Genomic DNA, 26518 nt, shown 5'->3' on the forward strand with positions numbered 1-26518 from the left:
ACCATAATCCCCTTAATGAAGGAGTCGGCAGTTAATTGTAATTTTTACAATTACAGCCAGGCTCCCAGTTTCCCCAAATGTCTTCTCCTAGCTTGTGATCCCCCCTTAAATCCCCACTCTTCTCTGACTTATGACATTCCTTCTCATCAAACAACACTGGAAACCACATACCCATCTATTCTAGTTAACAACCTACAAAAATGGAAAAGTGAAAAATCTCATGCTCCTGAGCCTCAGGGTACAAATGTTAGCCCAGCCTATCCCCAATCCTGTCACATCTGCCAATTCTACACCTATGTACTCAGATTATACTTTGAACTCAGTTGAAGCCCTTTCAGAATGCTGTTTTCACCTCCATTCAGCCTCTCCTCCTAAAAATTCAAACCGCAAAGGTCAATAAAGAGGCGGGTTGTACCACCGGTGCTTAGCCAGAATATCACACTCTCATCTCTCCCCTCCCATCTCCATCTTTTTATCTACCTGGCTTTGACAACCCTACTGCTCCTGAACCTGGAAACCTCCCCAGGTAATATTGTTGCCTGGTGACCAAACAGGAATGGGGAGCAGGGGAGATCAGGAACTAAAAAGGCTGTAAGTGACTTCAGGACAGAGAATGTCAATTTTTTTTCATATTATAGCCTCAGAAGCCATCATGGTGCTGAACATTAGGAGGTATTCAAAAAATAGTGTTGAGCAAATTAACTGAACAAATTAACTACAAGGAAGGCAGCATAACAAATCACTTTACCTAACGCCAGAGTACTTCCCATTCTCTCAGAAGTAAAGCTTCCCAAAAAGACACAGGTTCACTGTTTCATCACACTTGATTAATCTCATCAAGCTTCAAACATTACAGGGAACTGTCATCATTTCTTTGGGGGAAAAAAAAAAGAAGGCGGAGGAGGAGGAAAAAAATCTATTTCACTCACTGGAAAAAAAAAAATTTTTTTTTTAATCTTTATTTTAATAAGCTCTTCCAAAATGTTATTCTAAGTTTCTTCAAAATTGCCATTTATTTTTTATGATGCAATCACATTCCAGAAAAGTTATGGATGTAAAACTTTAATATTAATAAACCATCAAAAATATTAGTCATAGTTCATCATATATTATAATTTATATTATATAATCATCATTAAAATATAAAATACGAAGTTTCATGTATATAATCAAGATGAAAATATGAACTTACATGTTTGGACAAGTTGGGGCTCTTTGAATCGACATCATACCTAAAAGATTAAAATATAAAATTTAAATTATTTCCACAAAATACAGCTAGAGAAAAATACCAGTATTTTTCAAAATACATAAATAATGTAAAAATGAAAAAAAATCAATGGGGAGAAAAACCTAGCAAATTTATGTTTCTCATAACCTGTGTGGCCTATAAGCCAATGGTAGCATTCATATTCCCTGAGTTCTTTTATTTCTATAGACCGAAGAAGTCCTAATACTTTCAGTTATCAATTCTGCTCTTTGATAAGTTTAAAATTCCTCTTTTCTGTGAATCAACAGTATCCTAATACTGTTCAGCTGAGTTCAAAATTCTAAAAAAAAAAAAAAACTCTCTTCTCTCAATACTAAAAAAAAAAACGTAAACAGGTCCCGGTAACAGGCTGTTACCGGTATCCATTATAATACTTATTAAATATCTTAAACACTATGGATGCAAAATTTATTGTTGGAAAATTGACTAAAGTAATAAGATACTACTTTTCCCTAACTACAAGACTTAAGAAAACTATGTATTTTTTGGAAAGAGAAACTCATTTGTATAGGACTGCTATATGTTCTGTTTTCATCAGTTAGTGCTGGAAATAAATGACTTCCTAGATATATAGTGGGATGACATCACTCACTGCCACTTTAGTCCCTCAATTTAAAGAGTCTGTAGAAGTGGAGATATCGCTGACAGTCAAACTAATCTGTCTTTCTCCCAATTCACATTCCTTGTGCATAGCTTCCTACCAAAAATTAACTGCCTTTCTTTTTTTAATTAAAGGCTAATTAAAGTCTTCTCTTACACATAACAAGAGTCTTTTCATTTTAAAAAAAACTCAATCATTAAAAAGCAAAGAAACAGAGTTCACTGAGTGCATTGGTGATGGGCAGAGGGAGGCGTACTCACTCCCTAGCAAAGGACATTTGCCACAAACTAGCTTGATAATTGAGGGATGAAAATACCTGCCTCAGATGAATTACAAATTACTCCCCTTCACATCAGGACATTCTGATCACTCTCCATAGATGTAGCCCAGAATTTTAAATCAGCCATTTGCCAATATCTACCGTAGATCTGGAGCCCCGGTGGTACAGTGGGTAAGAGTTCTGCTGCTAACCGAAAGGTCGGCATTTTGAATCCATGGAAACCCTATGGGGCAGTTCTACTCTGTCCTACAGGTCGCCATGAGTCAGAATTGACTTCGTGGCAACTGGTTTGTTTGCTTTTCTTTATTTTTTTTTGATACTATAGATCTACAGATGTTACTATAAGAAAAGTATTTTTTCTTCAAAAAAACACAAGACAAAAATTTTAAAGGAAGAGACTGAAATCAGCAACTGCATCAATATTAAAGGTGAAGCATAGCTCTGCTGGTTCCTTCTCAAGAATCTACTCTGGAAACAGTCTTCCAGAAAGTAGGAGAACTAACATGCTGAGTGTAGATCAGTTTAGTTAAAGGAAGTAAAAAAAAAAAAAAAAAGGTTCTGTTATCACAAAGAGCTTAAGTATTTTCAAATATAATGCTCTTTCACTGCATTTAACAATTTTTTTAAATATTATCTCAAAAATATGCAATTTACACACTACTACTGAAGACTTTAATATATTGGTGTACAATGCCTTTGAAATTACCACGTTTTTTCTTTTAATGGAATTTTCCTTCTAACTTTTCTAGAAGTATCACAATTACTCTGGTCCCCACTCTCACAAATCAGAACATAAATACTATACACTGTGTGTGCACACACATGTGCATGTGTGTGTATGTTTACGACTGCCAAATTCTCCCTAAGGAAGACAGAGTCCATTGCAACACAAGAAGCTCAGTTGTCTCCCCCCAGGAGGCTGCATTCTACTACTGTGCCTAAATTTACTAACAGGAATTTTGTAAACAATGTCATCCTGTTATTAAGAACTTATTACTAGAGGCATTGGTGGTTAAGTGATATAATTCTTGACTCCCATGTGGCAGACCCGGTTTCAATTCTTGCTCAATGCATCTCATGCGTAGTCACCACATATCACTAGAGGCTTGTGTGTTGCTATGGTGCTAAACAGGTTTCAGAAGAGATTCCAGATGAAGATTAGAAAGAAAGGCCTGGTGATCCACTTCTTAAAAATTAGGCAATAAATTACAATGGTCAGATCTGTAACTGATCATCGGAATAGCACAGGACTAGGTAGTGGTTCACTGCACCGTGCATAGGGGTTCCCATGAGTCAAGGCCAACTCAATAGCAGCTAACAACATCTAGAGTACTGAATTGGCAGTAATTGATTTGGATGGGTCCTAAGGGAGTAACAAATGGTGATTGGGATTTTTCCTGTTTCTAGATTGCAACAAAAGCCCAAAGCTGAAAACAAAAGATGCTAAGTGTTCTCTCTCGCTTAGCTCAGAGCAGCTGGTAAGTCACTAGGCTTAGGGCAGACCCTACTCCTAACAGCCTGGAACTGGTCCTTGGCATTATGATGAGTGCAGCACTCATAAGGTGACAGGCTACCCCCTCCTTTTGGCAAGTGGGGAGGAGATTCTTTCCTCAAAGCCAAGTGAAAGGGAGCTCGAAATCCATGGTGCCTGCAAGAAGATGAGACCAGCATCTGGTTCCCCAATCAGATGCTGCTGAGCTACAGAGCCTGTCTGCAGGTCCACCCTGGGGCTGCCAACAGAAGAGAACATAACATGAAAGCTCTGGAAAGTGCTTCCTAAGAGCTAAGGAACATGGAAACAATGTCTTTTTTAGTCTCTCCTCTACAATGAGCAAGACAGGCAAGGTACTTGACCACAAAAGGTCTAGAGATGTCAGAAGGTGGGAGACCCACCTCTCCACCTCCAAATCCCCTGTCTTTTTGATCTTCTGCTCCCCTTCTCTTCCGCAAGTTGCTGGAACAATGCCTCCAACTGGAGGGAGGGGAAGGAAGTGAAGAGCTCTGATTTAAATCTGACATTAAATTTTAAAGAGTACCTAACAATTAACAAAATGAAATGTTCTAATAAATGAAAGCAGCTGAAAAGTCATAAAATTAGATCTTGACATTGTTATGGGAGACCTTAACCAATGGAGAAAACTGGTATTGAGTGTTGAGAAAACATTGGAAGAAATAAAACTACTTATTTTCTCCCAAAGTGTGAAGACCCTTCAAAAACAGGTTATAATAATATCATACATCTCAAAATTATCACCATTTATCAGGGAGGAAAATAACTTGCTAGGTAAGTCAAATCTAGACTAATTAACCCTTTATTGGTGCTCATTAGGTAACACCACTTCATAAAATTGGTGAATTAAACATGACTAAATGTGAGAATGAAATGACTTAGTGGTAGCATTGTTATCACAGAATTGCCTCTTCTTGTCTGTGTTCACAAAATATATACTCTCTAGCTTCATGAGCTTCTGTAATCATTTCATTGATTAATAAACTGGAATATATTAGCAACTGAAATGTATTAAATCCCTTATATATGCCTTCGTTCCATATTCCCACAACGCAATGTATTGAAATTTTGTTTTCTGATTTGTTTTTATTTCTCTGAAACATCCACAGGTGAAATTAAACAACACTGCTGATTCATCATTAAACACTAGAGAAGTACCTTAATTTCTATCAATGCCCTATCTAAATTCCTTCCCATATCAAACATTTCTAGTAAGCTTGTCAAGCATCTGATATAAATATCCGGTGTCTCCCTAACCTAACTTATGGTCCTCTGGATTCACTAATTTGTCAAAATGATTCTTGAAATGCCATTCACTGACATAGACATCATATTTAAATGAGACCTGACCAGCACTGAGTGTTCATTTCTTGAACTGGACACTCTACTACTCTTAGTAGTACTTAAAGTCCATTAGCTTCCATAGCCTCCTCTTCAGCAGAGATGACAAAGCGATCACTACCCTCTGTGTAAGAAGCCTCTGTACATGAAATCTTTCTTTTGCTTTCTCTCTTCTGTACAATGACTAGTTCAGCTCTCTCAATGTTTGCTGCTCTTATTGTCTAACATTTGGCTGCTATCATCCTTCTGAAAGCACCATTAATAATTATGAGTATCAGGTGATGAATCTTGAGTAGGCCATGGGTGGAAGAAACCAGAACAAGGAGGGTCAAAGTGAGGCAATGGTGTGGCAAAACAAGGTAAATACAGTGACCTAGGAGGAGGTGCTCATGGTGGTGACAGGGCACACAGCGAAAACAAAACAGAGGGATGGTTCTAAAAACCGGAGCTAAAAACCAGACCAGGAGTTCAGAAAAGTAATAAAGCTTATAGGAATTCTAAGTTGGTCTCAAAGATTAGAACCAGTCAGTGGGTTTGTCCAAACCCTTGTATCCTAACATTTGATTCTGAATAATTTAAACCAAATCTAAACCCTGCTGCCGTCAAGCTGATTTTGACTCACAGCGACTACAGGACAGAGTAGAACTGCCCCATGGAGTTTCCAAGGCTGTAATTTTTATGGAAACATATTGCCACATCTTTCTACCGTGGAGCAGCTGGTGGGTTTGACTACCAACCTTTTGGTTAGCAGCCGAATGCTTAGCCACTGAGGCCACCAGGGCTCCCTGAATAATTTATCCTCCAAAAAAATAAAATAAAAGATTTGAGATCTGCATATAAGAATACTCACTGCAGGATTACATTTATATAATAGTAAAAATGGAACCAGCCAAAATGTCCATAAGAAAATGTTTGGTTGAATAAATTGTATTTGTTTTGAACAATGGAAACTATACAGCCATTAAAATCGATGAGATATATTGGTGCACTGGTTAAGAGCTACAGCTGCTAACCAAAAGGTCAGCAGTTCAAATCTACCAACCAATCCTTGAAAACCCTGTGGGGCAGTTCTACTTTTTCCTATAGGGTTGCTATGAGTTGGAATTGACCTAACAGTAATAGATTTGGTTTTTCTTTTTATGTGTATTTAGTGGCATAGAAAGATACTGAAAAATACAAGTTACTGGAAAAAATATTTACTGAGATTCTCATATCCTAACATTAGATTCTCATACGATTTTTATTGTAATTTTAAAGAAAATATCTGCAAGTGCCGTATTTTTACACAGATAATGCACACCTTCTGTTTGCCAACTGTGCTCTCTCCCTGCGAGGTATTTTCATAAGTACCCTATGCTAATTTTCTTACAGCAACATTTAAAAAAGTATTGGTATAGCAGTGCTTACAAAAATACCTTGTGGGGGAACAGCATGGTTGGCAAACAAATGTAGAAGGCAGGCGTTATTTGCGTAAAATATGGTACACTGAATCATTTCCATTTTTTTTTTTGAATAAGGATCAAAGGAAACTTTTAATTTTTAATTGCCTATATAACTTAAGGTATATAGTAAATATGTATCACTTTTAAATGAGAGAAAACAGTACAGATGAATGAAAAAGGGAGGGAGAGAGAAAGAACAAATAATCATGAAATAGTGGCTACTTAAGGATAAAAATTAATGGTGCACCATGCTGGTGTGAAAGAAGAAAAATTCTTAAAAACAAGTGCAATGAAGGCCCTAAACAATGGGAGAATTAAGTGCATTCTCCTTGTTTCATATGTTTGTTTTGAATAACAATATTGTATATACCCTCCATGATAAATGCAGTTATGAACGCATTACATTATACATCAGGTTTTCTTCTCAGAAGCCTCATCTTTATTATTTGGAAAGCAGTTTCTAAGCAGAACCAAATGGGGACATAATAAATATTGTTCAATGTCTTAGTTATCTAGTGCTGCTATAACAGAAATACCACAAGCGGATGGTCTTAACAAAGAGAAATTTATTCTCTCATAGTCTAGTAGGCTAGAAGTCGAGATTCAGGGCGTCAGCTCCAGGGGAAGATTTTTTCTCTGTCAGCTCTGGAGGAAGGCCCTTGTCATCAGTCTTGCCCTGGACTAGGATCTTCTCCACATCAGAATCCCGGGTCCAAAGGACACACACTGCTCCCTGTGCTGTTTCTTGGTGGTATGAGGTCCCCAACTCTCTGGCCACTCCCTTTCCTTTTATCTCTTGTTAGATAAAAGGTGGGCAGGCCACACCCCAGGGAAACTCCTTTTACATTGGATCAGGGATGAGACCTGAGCAAGGGTGTTACATTCCACCCTACTCCTCTTCAACATAATCCAATCTTGCCTCATTAACCACAGGCAGAGATTAGGATTTACAACATACGTGAAAATTATATCAATCACAAAATGGAGGAGAACCACACAATACTGGGAATCATGGCCTAACCAAGTTGACACATATTTTGGCGGGGACACAATTCAATCCATGACATTTGATAAATATAATGAATACTTAGTACTCCTCTAACTCTCAAAGGAAAGGGCCTGGTACAAAAATTCTGCTTTTTTTAAACAGAAGCACTGGAGATTATTTTATGGGATATATTTTAGTAGAAAATGAGAAGTTAGACTATTAACACGATAACATTTTTGTATATTATAAAGTAAATTGTGACTTTTTCAAATATTGATAGCTTTTATTATAAAAAAAGTATAAATTGTAGTAGCATGGTACACTATTTTTTCAGCTGTTTAAAATAAGATATTTATCTTTTTTAGTATTTGTGATATTCATAAACTCCTTTTAGTTATAGCTAGTCCCCGATTTACCATGTATTTAAGCTATGACAAACCGTACTCATGACCTCTTGGGTTTTTTTTTTGTTTTTTTTGGTACATAGTGTCATTAGTAATCTTTACTATGTACAATGTTGCAGTGAGTAATCTGCTGATGTCCTCAGATGTTCACTCACAAATGTTCAAAGGCAGGATTTATAAAGATTCTGATAATAAAAGGCAATAATAATGAAAACTAAAAAAAAAAAGTGATCGACTTACATCAGAATCAACTTACAACAGAGTCGTGGGAATGGGGCCCCATCGTAAGTCAAGGATGACTTGTATTTTGATAAATTAAATAAATACTATAATAAACAGTGGAGCTCTGGCAGTGCAATGGTTAAGAGCTCAGGCTGCCAACCAAAAGTCAGCAGTATACTTTTCCCCCAACAGAATTTCCTTTTAACAGTATCCAGATACTTCAACAATCACCACAATTCATCTTTGTGGAACAAAAATTACATAATTCAAAATACCTTATAAACAGACTGACTCCAGTGTTCTCTATGGACAGGGAATTGACTTTAAAGATAATCCTTGAATATGTCTGATTCAGAATCAAAGTAACAAGAATATTTAAAATGCTGGCTCTAACACCCAGGGAAGATTAGATTAGATAGTGCCTAACAAAAACAGGGCCACCCAGCCATACCACAGAAGGAAGGTCTGGTGATCAATCTACTTCCGTAAGATTTTATATTGTTAGTTGTCCTTGAGTCAGTTCTGACTTATGATGACCCCATGTACGTCACAGTAGAACTGTGTTCCATAGAGTTTTCAAGGCTGTTACCCAGCAGAAGCAGATCGCCAGGCCTGTCTTCCTAGGTACCTCTGGGTGGGCTCTAACCTCCAGCCTTTGGGTTAGCAGTCAAGCACTTTACCATCTGAAAACTAGTGAGCCATTGAAAACCCTATGGAGTACACTTCTACCCTGAAACACATGGGGTCTTCATGAGGTGGAATGGGCTCAAAGGCAACAGGTAAGGGATAAAATAGCCACACCAATGGGCTCAAACATATTACAGATCATGAAGATGGCATAAGACAGTGAAACATTTCATTCTGTAGTATATAAGGTCACCAGGAATCAGCGCTGACAAAACGGCAACTAACAACAAGGGATAAAAGGAACCCATATCTACACAGAGATCCACAAAGATGCTATTGAACAGCTTACAGAAACTTAAAGAATTGAGAGACATGAGCCATGGGAGTGGCTGAGGCACCTTGGAGTATACGTAGAATTTATAAGAAACCTATTTAAGCGTGGGATGGTTTGATAGAACTTCTATATATTCTGCACAGCATTTCTACTTGGTTAAATTGTTCACTATTTCTTCAACAAGCATGTAGCAGAGAATCTAAAAATGCAATGGAATGCAGATGAGTACTCAAGCAACACTTGGAATAGAACTAATTCAGTTTCCTGCCAATATAATCTAGGATTCAGTGCAACCATAGGACCCATCCTGATATTTCTAAAATTACCTATAAAATTCAATTTTATAAAATGCAAGCTTTACTAGAACTTACAAGTCAAAACGAAGATTCTCTCTTTCTTCAAAAAAGTAGTCCAGAATAAATTTTCTCACAAAATCAGGATTTAAAGTATTATCAATTACTTCAGTTCTTCCAAACTGTTGAGAGAATAAGAAAGAGAGAGAGAAAGATTAAAATCAAGCCTTGCATAGTTATTTATTACAAGAATAATACTTAGTATAAGTATCACTCAAACTCACTGCCGTCGAGTCGATTCCGACTTATAGCAACCCTATAGGACAGAGTAGAACTACCCCATAGAGTTTCCAAGGAGCCCCTGGTGGATTCAAACTGCTAACTTTTTGGTTAGCAGCCATAGCACTTAAACATTATGCCACCAGGGTTTCCAATATAATTCCTTTAAAACACAAACAGTAAACATTTAAATGGTTTCATAAATAAAGCTCTTAAAAAAAGTTTTTAGAGATCAATCATCCATCTAATTCACTCAGGCAAGTAAGGAAATAAGACTTGAGTTCACTCAACTTTTACTAGATAATCTGCTTCTCCTCAAAATCCAAATAATATAAATAACAAGCTAAACTTGAGGCGCTCCTTGGAAACTCTATGGGGCAGTTCTACTCTGTCCTATAGGGTCACTATGAGTCAGAATCGACTCGAGGGCACTGGGTTTTGTAAACTTGTTCAAATAACTTGAAAGTCAAATTCCCTACTAATCAAAAGAAGTTATTTCCACCTTCATTTTGAATTAATCATAAATTATTTCTCCTAACCTAGTTTATAACACAAAAGTTGAAAAAAAAAAAAAAAGAACGATCAATAGTTGGAAAATATGGCCTTGGGGATAGAAATGAGGCCTGAGATCACATAATAGAATTTTGCAAGACCAATGTCTTATTTATTGGAAATGCTTTTTTTTCAGCAACAGAAATGGTGACTATACACGTAGGCATCACCAGATGAAATACACAGGAATCAAATCGACTACATCCGCAAAAAGAGACAACGGAGAAGCTCAATATCATCAGTCATAACAAGACCAGGGGCCCACTGTGGAGCAGACCATCAGTTGCTCATACGCAAGATCAAGCTGAAGCTGAAGAAAATTAAAACGAGTCCACAAGGGCCAAAGTATGACCTTGAGTATATCCCACCTGAATTTAGAGACCATCTCAAAAATAGATTTGGCATACTGAACACTAATGACCAAAGACAAGATGAGTTGTGGGATGATATAAAGAATATCATACATGAAGAAAGCAAAAGGTCATTAAAAAGACAGAAAAGAAAGAAGACCAAAATGGATGTCAGAAGAGACCCCGAAACTTGTTCTTCAACATAGGGTAGCTAAAGTGAACAAAAGAAATGACAACGTAAAAGAGCTGAATAGATTTCAAAGGGCAGCTCAAGAAGACAGAGTAAAATATTATAATGAAATGTGCAAAGACCAGGAGTTAGAAAACCAACACAAAAGAATGCACTTGGTATCTCTCAAGCTGAAAGAACTGAAGAAAAAATTCAAGCTAGAGTTATAATATTGAAGGGTTATATGGGCAAGATATTGGACAACCCAAGAAGCACAAAGGGAAGGTGGAAGGAGTCACTATACCAAAAAGAACTGGTCGACATTCAACGACTTCAGAAGACAGCATATGATCAAGAACCAATGGTACAGAAGGACGAAGTCCAAGCTGCATTGAAGGTACTGGAGAAACCAAGGCTCCAGAAATTGACAGAATACCACTTGAGATGTTTCAACAAACAGATGCAATGCTGGAGGCACTCACTCATCTGTGCCAAGAAATCTGAAGGACAACTACCTAGCCAACTAACTAGAAGGGATCTATATTTGTGTCTACTCCAAAGAAAGATGATCCAACAGAATATAGAAATATCACATTATTAAATTATACCATTAATATCATACGCAAGTGAAGTGTTGCTGAAGATAATTCACAAAGGGTTGCAGCAGTATATGGACAGCGAACTGTCAGAAATTCAAGCCAGTTTCAGAAGAGGATTTGGAGCAAGGGATTTCGTTCCTGATGTCAGATGGATTTTGGTGGAAAGCAGAGAATACCAGAAAGATGTGTTACCTGTATTTTATTGACTATGCAAAAGCATTCAACTGTGTGAATCACAAAAATTTATGGATAACATTGCGAAAAATGAGAATTCCAGAGGAACCTGTACATATACCAAGAGGCGGTTGTTTAAACAGAACAAGAGGATACTGCATGGTTTTAAGTCAGGAAAGGTGTGCATCAAGGGTTGTACCCCTTCACCATGCTTATTCAATCTCTATTCTGAGCAAATAATCTCAGAAGTTGGACTATACGAAAAAGAACATGGCATCAGGATTGGAGGAAGACTCATTAACAACCTGAAGTGATATGCAGATGACAGAACCTTGCTTGCTGAAACTGAAGAGGACTTGAAGAACTTACCAAAGAAGATCAAAGACTACAGCCTTCAATATGTATTACGCCTCAACATAAAACAAAAATTCTCCCAACAGTACCAATAAGCAACATCATGATAAATGGAGAAAAGACTGAAGCTGTCAAGGATTTCATTTTACTTGCATCCATAATCAACACCCACGGAAGCAGCAGTCAAGAAATCAATAACATACTGCATTGGGCAAATCTGTTGCAAAAGACCTCTTTGAAGTGTTAAAAAGCAATGTTGTCTCGTGAACTCATCATTGTTCTTTATCGTTGCGTAGTATTCCAGTGTGTGAATATATCATAACTTGTTTATCTGCGAAACACCTCATAAACACGGATGAATCTGGAAGGCATTATGCTGAGTTAAATCAGTCAGTCGCGAAAGGACAAATATTGTATGGGACCACTATTATGAGAACTCAATAAAAGGTTTAAACAGTGTCTTGGTCATCTAGGGCTGCTATAACAGAAATACCACAAGTGGGCGGCTTTTACAAAAAGAACTTTATTCTCTCACAGTCCAGTGGACTGGAAGTCCAAATTCAGGGCACCAGCACCAGGGGAAAGCTTTCTTTCTGTAGGTTCTGGAGGGAGGTCCTTGTTGTTAGTCTTCCCTTGGTCTGGGAGCATCTCAGCGCAGGAACCTCAGGTCCAAAGGACATGCTCTGCTCCCTGCGCTGCTTTCTTGGTGGTATGAGGTTCCCAGCTCTGCCTGTTTCCCTTTCCTTTTATCTCTTGAGAGAGAAAAGGTGGTGCAGGTCACACCCCAGGGAAACTCCCTGTACATTAGATCAGGGATGTGACCTGATAAGGGTGTTATAATACCACCCTAATCCTCTTTAACATAAATTACAATCACAAAATGGAGGACAACCACAGAATACCGGGAATCACGGCCTAACCAAGTTGATACATACATTTTGGGGGGGTCATAATTCAATCCATGACAAACACACACACACACAAAAAGCAAAGATGTAACTTTGAGGACTAAGGTATGCCTCACCCAAGCCATGTTATTTTTTATCTTTTCACATGCATTTGAAAGCTAGACAATGAATAAGAAAGATCAAGGAAGAACTGATGCCTTTGAATTACAGTGTTCACAAAGAATATTGAATATACCATGACTACCAGTAGAATAAACAAATCTGTTTTGGAAGAAGTACAGCCAGAATGCTCTTTACAAACTAGGATGGTGAGATTTCATCTCACGTACTTTGGACATGCTATCAGGAGGGATTCAGTCCCTGGAGAAGGATATCATGCTTAGTGAGGGTCAGCGAAAAAGAGGAAGACCTTGAACAAGATGTACTGATGCAGTGGCTGCAACAACGGGCTCAAATATAGGAAAGATTGTGAGGATGGCACAGGACTGACAGTGTTTCTTTCTGCTGTACACAGCATCACTACGAGGGAACCGCCAGAACCTAACAACAACAACATCCTAGTATATAGTTACATCAGATGATATACATTCTTGCAATACGATAAGTCAAAGTATTCATAACCCTCTCCCTCGATAAAACCTCATACAGTCCTCCACACAAAAGAGTTTAGATATCATGTTGTCTGGGAGAGGTTTCTCAAAATCTATTAAACTCTAAGTCAGTTTTGTTTTTTTTTGTTTTTGTTTTTTTTTATAGTAGTTGTCCAGACAGCCAAAACGGGACCTACAATTCTTGCCTGCTTTTAAGCCAGTATGTCACACTTTTTGAGGAGCCCTGGTGTTGCAGCGTTTAGGTGCTCAGCTGCTAACCAAAAGGTCATGGTTCAAACCCACAACTGCCTCCATAGGAGAAAGACGTGGCAGTCTGCTTCAGTAAAAGTTACAGTCTTGGAAACCCTATGTGACAGCTCCACTCTGTCCCATAGGGTCACTATGAGTCAGAATCAACTCCACAGAAATTTTTTTTCTTTTTTTTATTTCACACTCTGTCTTAGAAAAATGTAAGTTTTTCCATCTTATGGCAGGTGGAAACCGGGAAATGAAATTCCTTCTTTCAAAGATAGCGCACAAATATAAACTTTACATCTTTCTTTTTGCCCTTGGCCTATACTCCAACTGCGCTGGAATTCTAATGAGGAAACGTTAACCTTTGGTTCTGAATAGCATTATACAATCAAATATGCTGTCCTATCAAAGAACTAACTTTTATTAAAGTTCAAGGAAATATTGCTGTTTTAATAGGAATAAGAGAAAAAAAAATGCTTATCTATTATAAAGCGAAGGTCCTGGGCTTTCTTAAAATATTGATGCCAAAGATTTACTATGGCTTCTGCCAACTAATCTTCAAAAAAAAAAAAGAATCAGTTTGCAAGACGCTTAGGTCATTGTTGTTGTTAGGTGCCCTCAAGTCGATTCCAACTTATAGCGACCCCATGTATAACAGGACGAAGCACTGTCCAGTTCTGCGCCTTCCTCACAATCACTGTTATGCTTAATCCCACTGTTGCAGCCACGGTGTCAATCCACTTCGTTGAGGGTCTTCCTCTTTTTCACTGGCCTTCTACTTTACCAAGGATGATGTCCTTCTCCAGGGATTTATCCCTCCTAACAATATGCCCAAAGTATGTGAGATGTACTCTTGCCATTCTTGCTTACAAGGAAAATTCCGGTCACACTTCTTCCAAAACAGATTTGTTTGTTCTTTTGGCAGTCCATGGTATATTCAATATTCTTCTCCACACCACAATTCAAAGGCATCAGTTCCTTCTTCGGTCTTTCTTACTCATCATCCAGCTTTCACACGCATATGGAACAACTGAAAACACCATGGCTTGGGTCAGGCGCACCTTAGTCTTCAAGGTGACATCTTTGATTTTGAACACTTTAAAGAGGTTTCTTGCAGCAGATTTGCCCAACGCAATGTGCCTTCTGATTTGCTGACTGCTGCTTCCACACGTGTTGACTGTGGATCCAAGTAAAATGAAATCCTTGACAATTTCAACCTTTCCTCCATTTATTATGATGCTGATTATTGGTCCAGTTGTAAAGATATTTGTTTTCTTTATGTTGAGGTGTAATCCATGCCGAAGGCTGTGGTCTTTGATCTTCATCACTAAGTGCTTCAAGTCCTCTTCACTTTCAGCAAGCAAGGTTGTGTCATCTGCATAACGCAGGTTGTTAGTGAATCTTCCTCCAATCCTGATGCTTCATTTTCTTCATATAGTCCAGCTTCTCGGATTATTTGCTCAGCAAACAAGTTGAATAGGTATGATGAAAGGATTCAACCCCGATGAACACCCTTCCTGACTTTAAATCATGTAGTATCTTCTTGTTCTGTTAGAATGACTGCCTCGTGATCTACACACAGGGTCCTCATAAGCACAATGAAGTATTCTGGAATTCCCATTCTTCGCAATGTTAGCCATAATTTGTTATGATCCTCACAGTCAAAGGCCTTTGCATAGTCCATAAAACACAGGAAAACATCTTTCTGGTATTCTCTGCTTTCAGCCAGGATCCATCTGACATCAGCAATGATATTCCTGGTTCCATGTCCTCTTCTGAAACTGGCCTCAATTTCCGGCAGTTCCCTGTCGATTACTGCTACAGCCACTTTTGAATGACCTTCAGCAAAATTTTACCTGCCTATGATATTAATGATATTGTTTGATAATTTCCATAATCAGTTGGATCACCTTTCTTGGGAATAGGCATAAATATGGATATCTTATAGTTGGTTGACCAGGTAGCTGTATTCCAAATTTCTTGGCATAGACGAGTGAGCGCTTCCAGCGCTGCATCTGTTTGCTGAATCACCTCAATTGGTATTCCATCAATTCCTGGAGCCTTATTTTTCACCAATGCCTTCAATGCAGCTTGGACTTCTTCCTTCACTACCAACAGTTCCTCATTATATGCTACCTCCTGAAATGGTTGAATGTCGGCCAATTCTTCTTGGTTCAGTGAGTCTGTATTCCTTCTATCTTCTGTTGATGCTTCCTGCATCGTTTAGCATTTTTCCCCGTAGAATCCTTAAGTATTGCAATTCAAGGCTTGAATTTTCCCTTCAGTTCTTTCAGCTTGAGAAATGCCAAGCATGTTCTTCCCTTTTCGTTTTCTATCTCCAGCTATTTGTACATTTCATTATAATACTTTACTTTGTCTTCTTGAGCCACCCTTTGAAATCTTCTGTTCAGCTCTTTGACTTCATGGTTTCTTCCTTTCAGTTTAGCTACTCGACGTTCAAAAGCAAGTTTCAGAGCCTCTTCTGACATCCACTTTGGTCTTTTCTTTCTTTCCTCTCTCTTTGTAATGACCTCTTGCCTTCTTTATGTATGATGTTCTTGATGTCATTCTGACATCCACTTTGGTCTTTTCTTTCTTTCCTCTCTCTTTGTAATGACCTCTTGCTTTCTTTATGTATGATGTCCATGATGTCATTCCACAACTCATCCGGTCTTTCGTCATTAGTGTCCTACGTATCAAATCTATTCTTGAGATGGTCTCTAAATTCAGGTGAGACATACTCAAGGTCGTACTTTGATTCTTGTGGACTTGTTCTAATTTTCTTCAATTTCAACTTGAACTTCCATGTGAGCAATTGATGGTCTGTTCTACAGTCAGCCCCTGGCTTTGTTCTGACTGATGATATTGAGCTTGTCCACTGTCTCCTTCCACAGATGTAGTCAATTTGATTCCTGTGCATTCCATCTGGCAAGGTCCACATATATAGTCACCACTTATGTTGGTGAAAAAAGGTATTTACAATGAACAAGTCATTGGTCTTGCAGAATTCTATCATGCGAGCTCCGACAACGTTTCTATCACCAAGGCCATATTTTCCAACTGCTAATCCTTCTTCTTCCTTTCCAACTTTCACATTTCAATCAACTGTAATTATCATTGCATCCGGATTGCATGTTCGTTCAATTTCAGACTTCAGAAGTTGGTAAAAATCTTCAGTTTCTTCCTCTTTGGCCTTAGTGGTTGGTGTGCAAATTTGAATAATAGTCATATTAACTGATCTTCCTTGCAGATGTATGAATATTATCCTATCACTGGCAGCGCTGTACTTCAGGACAGATCTTGAAATGTTCTTTTTAAGGATGAATACAACACCATTCTTTTTCAAGCTGTCATTCCCAGCATCGTAGATCACATGATTGTCCAATTCAAAATGGCCAGTAACAGTCTATTTCAGCTCACTAATACGCAGGATATCTCGATGTTTATGCGTTCCATTTCATTTTTGATGACTTCCCATTGTCCTAGATTCATACTTCCTACATTCCACATTCCAATTATTAATAGATGTTTGCAACTGTTTCTTCTCATTTTGAGTCATGCACATCATTAAATGAAGGTCCTGAAACCCTGACTCCAACCATGTCATTAAGTCAACTCTATGAGGAGGCAGCTCTTCCCCGGCCCCAACCTGAAGGACTTATCTTCCAGCACTATATCAGACAATGTCTTGCTGTTATTCATACGGTTTTCACTGATTAATTCTTTCAAAAGTAGAATGCCGGGTCCTTCTTCCTAGTCTGTCTTAATCTGGAAGCTCAGCTGAAACCTGTCAGCCATGAATGAACGTGCTGGTATTTGAATACTGGTGGCATTGCTTCCAGCATCACAGCAACAACAACAAGCCCCCAAAGAACAACAAACTGACACACGCATATGTCACTGGACAATGTTTTATATCATGGGCTAATAGTGTGCATACAAACCATAACCCAAGGTAATTAAATCAATATTTCAAAAATACTGAGTATTTATTTAAAACGATAATATTAGTTACACCTACCCTTTATTGACTGCTTATTTTGTTCCAAGTACTTATCATACATTACTTTAAATGCTTACCAAAATCCTGCAAAATAGGTATTATTAGTCCTACTTCATAGATAAGAAAATTGAAGCAGAGTACATTGTCTATAAGATCTGTGTTCTTCCAAGGACTCTCCTCTATTTCTGCATAGAACATGTTAGATCCTGGGAAGATCCAACAATGAGACTATCCATGCTTTCTAATTTTAAGGAAATGGGAATAACAGCAAGTAGGCAAATAACCATGGACTGGCCGTGCCCATGCACCCCAAAAGTGCAGTACAAGGAATACAATTCTGAGCCAGATAGAGCCTGGGCTTTTCCAGCCTTTTCACTGCAGGAAGCCAGAATGGTTTCCAAAGCAGAGCACAGAGCACCAAACGGGCAGATATACAACACTTTCAAATAGAAACTCAGCCCTACCCACATTCCCCAGCCCCTAAATTCCTCCTATAAATTTTAATTCAAATCAGAGAGAAATTTATAGAGTGAAATTCCCCAGGATAAGCCCAGTGAGTTGTAAGCCATCAAGTCCCAAGAGCCCATGAGCCATTAAAACACAAGCTTGTTTCTTATGGAAGCCTGGCTTGTCAGCAACATAGGTGGCTGAGCTTACTCTGCTCTCTTATTAATGAAGATTAATACATAGCCATTAAAATTCTTGTTTTAGCTAACCATCTATAAATTATGACTACATCCATTATAATGTCTTCTGGCACATGAACTTGAAAATGCTTTTGATGATATCACCAGTGACCTTCATATTGCTAAACCCAGTGGTCATTTTTTGGCCCTCATCTCACTAGACCTATCAGCAGCATTTGACATAGCTACACACTCCTTCCTTTCTGAACCACTTTTTTCTGGCTTTTTTTTTTTTTAATTGTTGTAAAAAATATAGATAACACAACATTTACCTAGTCAACATTTTTCACATGTACATTTCAGTGATACCTGTACATCAATCATGTTGTGTAACCATCACCACTATCCGCTGCCTTATTTTCCATTACCATAAACCGAAACTGAAGTGGGAACCATATATCAGACAAGGGTTTAACATCCAGAATATATAAAAAGCTCCTACAACTTAACATGAAAAAGACAAACAACCCAATCAAAAAATGGGCAAAAGACCTGAATAGACATTTCAACAAAGAGAATAGCCAAATAGCCAATAAGTAGATGAAAAGATGTTCAATGTCATCAGCTATTAAAAAAAAAAAAAACGCCAACTCAATTCTCACTCATAGTAATCCTATAGGACAGAGTAGAACTGCCCCACAGGGTTTCCAAGGCTGTAATCTTTATTATAGCAGACTGCCACGTCTTTCTCCCATGGAGCTGCTGGTTAAATTGCCAACCTTTCGGTTAGCATGCAAGCTCTTAACCACTGCAGCGCACCAGGGCTCTATTAGGGAGATACAAATCAAAACTACTATGAGATAGATATAGGAAACCCTGGTGGTATAGCGGTTAAGTGCTACGGGGATGAGTAAGATTAGAGAAAAAAACAAAAACCCTGGAAAATAACAAATGTTGGTGAGGATTTAGAGAAATTGGAACCCTTATCCAGCATTGCTAGTGGCAAAATGGTAGAGATGCTGTAGTAAACAGTTTGGCGGGTCCTCAAAAACTAAATATACAGGTAGCATATGACCCAGCAATTCCAGTCTTAGGTATATATACAAGAGACTTGAAAGCAGCAATACAAGCAGACACACGTATACCAATTTTCACTGCAGCACTATTCACAATAGCCAAAAAGTGGAAAACAGCCCAAACGTTCATCAACAGGTGAAAGGATAAACAAAATGTGGTATATAAACACAATGAACTATTACTTTGCCATAAAGAGAAACGAAGTCCTGATACATGTCACCACATAGATGAACCTTGAAAACAGTGGGGGAATCATTGTTTTCTGACTTTTTTGATGCCACACTCCCGTTTTTTACTACTGTTCTCAGATTTTCATGCATTCTAACTCTCAATTTCAGAGCACAGTTCTAGGCCTTCTTCATCTCTTTTATCTTCATTTTTCTAATAGCTAATTTGTTGCATCCATCCCTTTGGTTTTAAATCTCATCTATGTGATGCTAACTACCAAACATATAACACCAGGTCAAACCTGCCCCTGAGTTCAGACTCATCCATACAATTGCCTTCTTGACTTATATACTCGGTTGTCTTACAAACCCCTCAAAATTACCAACCAAACTTTATTCATTCTACACCACAAATACCACCTCAATTCTGGTAATATAAACATGATCATGCCATTTCTCTAGACTAAAAGTCTTTAATGGATTTCCATAGCACTGACAATAAAATCTTCTCTTTGTTCTGTAGGTCCTGGCACCTGTCCACATCTCTAACCTCATCATGAGCCAGTATTCCCTGTCTCTTTGACACAACCACCTGGTTTCTTTAGATTCAATTATATACCAATCCATTTCACACATTATGGCCTTTGTACCTACTGTTTCCTTTTCCTGGAATGCTCTTAGCCCACTCTTGCATGGCTGACTTTTACCTTTGAAACCTATTCTTAAATGCCAACCTTCCTGCTCCGACACCCAATCTGAAGTTGGTCCCCATCACCACAAACATTCTCTCTCCTGACACTTTTTTTGTTTGGTTTGGTTTTTCCTTCATAAAACTTATTACTTTGGAACTTTACATTTATTTGCAGACAGTAAGCCTTCATAAAGGCATAGGACATATATATATATATATGTATATATATATGTTTGATTTAAACTTGTATAAAACTGAAGAAATGATTAAGTAAGGGAAATCGCACAAGACATTGATCAAAGAAAAAACATCAAGGGTAATGGGGTAATGTATACTATAATGCCAATTTTACTTTATATATATATATATATACACACACATACATACGTATACATACATGCATTCTTCTATTTTTATTCATGAAGATATATACATATATACAAAGATCAATATACCGACATAGATATAGATATATACACATAGATAAAAATAGATGAATGTGTTCCAGAATGCAGAAATTGTTTTCTAATTTTTTTTAATTGTGTATTTCTGGGTTTTCCTAAATTTCCTGCAACAAGTATGTTTTTGAAAATCAGAAACAAAAAAAAATTTAAGCAGTATTCACATTTTTTCAATTCATTTTATTATGAAAAGTGAAAAGTGACAATAATAAGAAATCCACAGATACATTATGACTACTTCATCTCATGGGAAATATGTTGACTCTTTCCCAGAGGCTAGAATATATTAGCTATCAACCAATGATTAATCGTCTTGACTTAAAATAAAATTTAAGTTTCAGTTAATGCCTTATACTATTAAATAAAAAATTTCTAATTATTTGGCAAATGTGCAGTTGGATACAATTCTAGTCAGATCAGATGTGCTTAAAAGTTTCAGGGAAGACAATTATTCAGAATATATGTTAATGGTATATGCAGAGAAACAGCTACATTTAAAAAAAAATTATCTTGCAGCCTAAAAATTCCTACTCTGAATATTAACAATACTAGACTGTCAGAAGGACCTACAAAGGGCCTCTCTGGCACAATGAAGGTATCTAAATATGTGGACATTAAGCACATTTACAGAAATGTTGTTGTTGTTAGGTGTGGTCTAGTCGGTTCCAACTCATAGCGACCCCATGTATAACAGAAAAAAACACTGCTCTGTCCTGCACCATCCTCACTCAAATTGAATGTACTAGAATATTATAATTTTAAAGGGAAAGCAGACCATCTTAAAAGGAAGAAATCAGGAATTAAAAAAAAAAAAAGGACAATAAGCAGGGAAAAGAAGCATTTTTGCCTGAACTGAAAAAACAGCTGAACAGGAGAGTCGAGACTAATTTTCATGTTTGAAAATGTGTGTGTGTTTCAGAGGGTGTCTGCATAATCTCAAATTTTATCCAGTACATCAGGTTGTTGCTGCTGTTATTAGGCATCATTGAGTCAGTTCCGGCTCTTAGTGACCCTATGTACAACAGAACGAAATACGGCCCAGTCCTGCGTCATCCTCACAATAGTTGTTACGCTTAAGCCCATTGTTGCAGCCAATGTGTCAGTCCATCTTGTTGAGGGTCTTCCTCTTTTTAGCTGACCCTCTACTTTACCAAGCATGATGTCCTTCTCCAGAGACTGATCCCTCCTGACAACATGTCCAAAGTATGTGAGACGCAGTCTCACCATCCTTGCTTCTAAGGTGCATTTTGGTTTTACTTTTTCCAAGGCAGATTTGTTGGTTCTGTTGGCAGTCCTTGGTATATTCAATATTCTTCTTCAATACCACAATTCAAATGCATCAGTTCTTCTTCAGTCTTCCTTATTCATTGTCCAGCTTTCCATGCATGTGAAGTGACTGAAAATACCACAGCTTGGGTCAGGAGCACCTTAGTCCTCAAAGTAACATCTTTGTTTTTCAATACGTTAAAGAGGTTCTTTGCAGCAGATTTGCCCAATGCAATCTGTCTTTCAATTTCCTGACTGCTGCTTCCATAAGTGTTGACTGTAGATCCAAGTAAAATGAAATCCTTGACAACTTCAATCTTTTCTCCGTTTATCATGATGTTGCTTATTGGTCCAACTGTGAAAATCTTTGTTTTATGTTGAGGTGTAATTCATACCAAAGGCTGTGGTCTTTGCAAGGTTGTGTTATCTGCATACTGCAGGTTGTTAAGGAGTTTTCCTCCAATCTTGATGCCACATTACTCTGCATATAATCCGCTTCTCAGATCATTTTTTCAGCATACAGATTAAATAAGTATGGTGAAAGGATACAACCATTTATAGAAATATAGAGCATTAAATTTTCATTATTTCATGTTCTTTCACTTACCAACTGTGAAGCTTTATTTGAAAAAAAATGTTGAACGTTAATTTTTCTGGAAAACAAAACAACGCTTTTAAAACTTTAAGCAAAAAAAAAATTAACAATTCACAATCGAGTCTTTGAAAGTTTTTCTTTGTTTTACACATGAGCTAATCAGATGTGTTCCTACCTTTCCAATTTAGAAACAAATCTTGCAGAAAATGATAGACTGGAAATACTCCTGACATCTAAATCAACTAATTGTTAAACTGCTTCAGAAAAGCAGCACTGGAAAGAACATGCAGTAACTTCATGTATCTACATCTATTTATGGCACCGAGCAGATGAACTCTGCTTTGAGAAAAATGTTCAGAAAGGCTTAGCACATTGTGAAGGCCCAGCACAACTGCCTGGTCTCACAACTGCACTCACTCAACTGCAGTGAAATCGATGAAGGTAAAAGGTCTTCTGAATTAGTGCATAGCTATAAATCAATTATACTATTAGAATTACATTTTAGAAACTGTGATACACTGCAGATGAAAATCTCAAAGATTAGTCAAGCAGGGTAGATAGTGCAAACTAAGTTATTAAGACAGAATATTAACACATATTCAATCATAAAAACTCAATTTGGGACTAGAAATGTCCAGCCTGCATAAAGGATACCAAGCACAAGGAAAACAGTACCAAAAATGAAGACTTATACTCTCGTACACTTACTCTTGGGAGTAAACACTGAGCTCACCAGAGCATCCGTGGCCTTCCTCTTCAGAGGGAAAGAGTTATTGCTTTGTAATGTGACATTTTCCAAGACGTTTGCCCACAAGTCAATTACCTGAAATTCCTTGAATTATAAGCAAGGAGAAAATATAAAGGTTTTATCTAGATTATATATTTTTATAGATTGATGCAGATGTAGCTAAAGATGGACTTATACATGTACACAGATACATACAAACATATAGAAGTAAATTGACTTTCTTTCAATATTCTTGTAGTTGTTCTTAGGTGTGTTGAGTTTGTTCCAACTCATAGTGACCCTATGTACAAGAGGATGAAACACTGCCCAGTTCTGCACCATCGTCACCTTCTTTGCTATGCTTGAGGCCATCCTTGCACTCACTGTGTCAATCCATCTCATTGAGGGTCTTCCTCTCTTTTGCTGACTCTCTACTTTACCAAACATGATGTCCTTCTTTAGGGACTGGTCCATCTTGATAACATGTCCAAAATACTTGAGATGAAGTCTCACCATCCTAGCTTCTAAAGAGCACTCTGGCTGTTTTTCTTCCAAGACAGATTTGTTTGTTCTGCTGGAAGTCCATGGTATATTCAATATTCTTCGCTAACACCATAATTCAAAAGCATCAAGTATTTGGTTTTCCTTATTCATTGTTGAGCTTTGTCATGCATAGGAGGTGATTGAAAATAGCATGGCTCAGGTCAGGCACAACTTACTCCTCAAAGTGACATCTTTCCTTTTTAATAGGCCTTTTTTGCAGTAGATTTGCCCAATGAAATACGTCATTTGCTTTCCTGACTGCTCCTTCCTTGGGTATTGATTGTGGATCCAAGTAAAATGAAATCTTGACAGCTTCTATCGTTCCTCCATTTATCATGATGCTGATTATTGGTCTAGTTTTGAAGATTTCTGTTTCCTTCCTTTATGTGGAGATATAATCCATACTGAAGGTTTCATCAGTATGTGCTTCAAGTCTTCTTTGCTTTTAGCGAAAAGATCGTGTCACCTGCATACTGCAGGTTGTTAATGAGTCTTCCTCCAATCCTGATGCCCCGTTCTTCTTCATAGAGTTCAGCTTCTCGGATTATTTGCTCAGCATACAGATTGAGTAAGTATGGTAAGACAAACAAACAAAAAAATGCAACCCTGGTAGACACCCTCCCTGATTTTAAACCACACAGTATCCCCTTGTTCCATTCAAACAGCTGCCTTTTGGTCTATGTACAGGTTCCACATGAGTACAATGAAGTATTCTGGAATTCTCATTCTTCAAAATATTATCCGTAATTTGTTAAGAGCCACACAGCTGAAGGCCTTTGCACAGTCCATAAAACACAGGTAAACATCTTTCTGTCATTCTCTGCTTTCAGCCAAAATGTGTCTGATGTCAGGAATGATATCCCTTGTTCCATGTACTCTTCTGAATACTGCTTGAATTTCTGGCAGTTCCCTGTCAATGTACTCCTGCAACCACTTCTGAATGATCTTCAGCAAAATTTTACTTGCATGTGATATTCATGATACTGTTGGATAATTTCCACGTTCTGTTGGATCACTTTTCTTTGGAATGGGCACAAATATGGATCTGTTCTAGTCAACTGGCCAGGTAGCTGTCTTCCAAATTTCTTGGCATAAACCTCCGGCGCTGCATCCATCTGTTGAAACATCTCCATTGGTATACTGTCAATTCCTGGAGTCTTGTTTTTCACCAATGCCTTCAGTGCAACTTGGACTTCTTCCTTCAGTACCATCAGTTCTTGATTATATGCTACCTTCTGAAATGGCGGAACATCAACCAATTCTTTCTGTTACAGTGACTCTGTATATTCATTCCATCTGCTTTTGATGCTTTCTGTGTCTTTCAATATTTTGCCCATAGAATCTTCAATATTACAAGTCGAGGCTTGGATTTTTCTTCAGTCTTTCAGCCTGAGATATGCTGAGCATGTTCTTTCCTTTTGGTTTTCTACTCTAGGTCTTTGCACATTTCATTATAATACTTTACTTTGTCTTTTCATGCTACCCTTCAAAATCGTGTTTAGCTCTTTGACTTTATTGTTTCTTCCTTGCACTATAGCTACTAGACTTGCAAGGGCAAGTTTCAGAGTCTCCTCTGACATCCGTTTTGTTCTTTTCTTTCTTTCCTGTCTTTTTAATGACCTTTAACTTTCTTCATGTATGATGTCCTCGATGTCATCCCACAATTTGTCTGATCTTCAGTAAATAGTGATCAATGTGTGTTCAATGTGTCAAATCAATTCTTGAGATGTTCTCTAAATTTAGGTGGGATATACTCAAAGTCATACTTTGGCTCTCATGGACTTGTTCTAATTTTCTTCAGTTTCAACTTGAACTTGCATATGAGCAATTGATGATCTGTTCTGCAGTAGGCCCCTGGCCTTGTTCTGACTGATGATATTGAGCTTTTCTATCATCTCTTCCCACAGATGTAGTCAATTTGATTCCTGTGTATTTCATCTGGCAAGGTCCACATGTATAGTCACCATTGAAAAAAGGCATTTGCAATGAAGAAATTGTTGGTCTTGCAAAATTCTATCATGTGATTTCCAGTGACTGATCCTTTTTCTTTGTTTCCAACTTTCACATTCCAATGCACCTTGATTGCGTGTTTGATCAATTTCAGACTGTAGAATTTGGTAAAAATCTTCAATTTCCTCATCTTGGCCTTAGTGGTTGGTGCATAAATCTGAATAACATTCATACTAATTGGTCTTCTTTATAGGCATATGAATATTATCCCATTACTGACCACGTTGCACTTCAGGATAAATGTCAAATGTTCTTTTCAGCAATTAATGCGACACCAGTCTTCAATTTGTCATTCCTGGCAAAGTAGACCATATGATTGTCCAATTTAAAATGGCCAACACCAGTCCATTTCAGCTCACTAATGTTTAGGATATTGATCTTTATGTGTTCCATTTCATTTTTGACGATTTCCAATTATCCTAGATTCATACTTTATGCATTGCACATTCCAATCATTAATGAATGTTTGCAGCTGTTTCTTTTCATTTTGAGTCATGCCACATCAGCAGATGAAGGTCCTGAAGTTTTATTTCATCCATGTCATTAAGCCTAACTCTCCTTTGAGGAGGCAGCTCTTCCCCCGTCATCTTTTGAGTGCCTTCCAACCTGAGGAGCTCATTTTCCCATGCTATAGCAACGTTCCACTGCTATTCATAAGGTTTTCTCTGGCCAATATTTTCAGAAGTGCACTGCCAGATCCTTCTTCCTAGTCTGTCTTAGTCTGTGAACTCCACTGAAACCTGTCCACCGTGTGTGACCCTGCTAGTATTTGATATATTGGTGGCAGAACTTCCAGCATCACAGGAATAT

At 37.7% G+C, this 26518-nt stretch overlaps 1 protein-coding gene across 1 annotated transcript in view; it reads right to left on the reverse strand.

Annotated features, from left to right (window-relative positions):
• Positions 1-26518, reverse strand: part of CPNE8 (copine 8) — a 268313-nt gene that overhangs the window by 184264 nt on the left and 57531 nt on the right. The window contains exons 4-5 of the mRNA XM_049882814.1: positions 9391-9494; positions 1193-1232 (exon numbers count right to left, since the gene is read on the reverse strand). Of these exons, the coding sequence (XP_049738771.1) occupies positions 1193-1232; positions 9391-9494 (144 nt within the window). The remainder of the gene's footprint in view (positions 1-1192; positions 1233-9390; positions 9495-26518) is intronic.

Source organism: Elephas maximus, chromosome 4, assembly GCF_024166365.1.
Source record: "Elephas maximus indicus isolate mEleMax1 chromosome 4, mEleMax1 primary haplotype, whole genome shotgun sequence".
Classification (NCBI taxonomy): Eukaryota; Metazoa; Chordata; class Mammalia; order Proboscidea; family Elephantidae; genus Elephas; species Elephas maximus.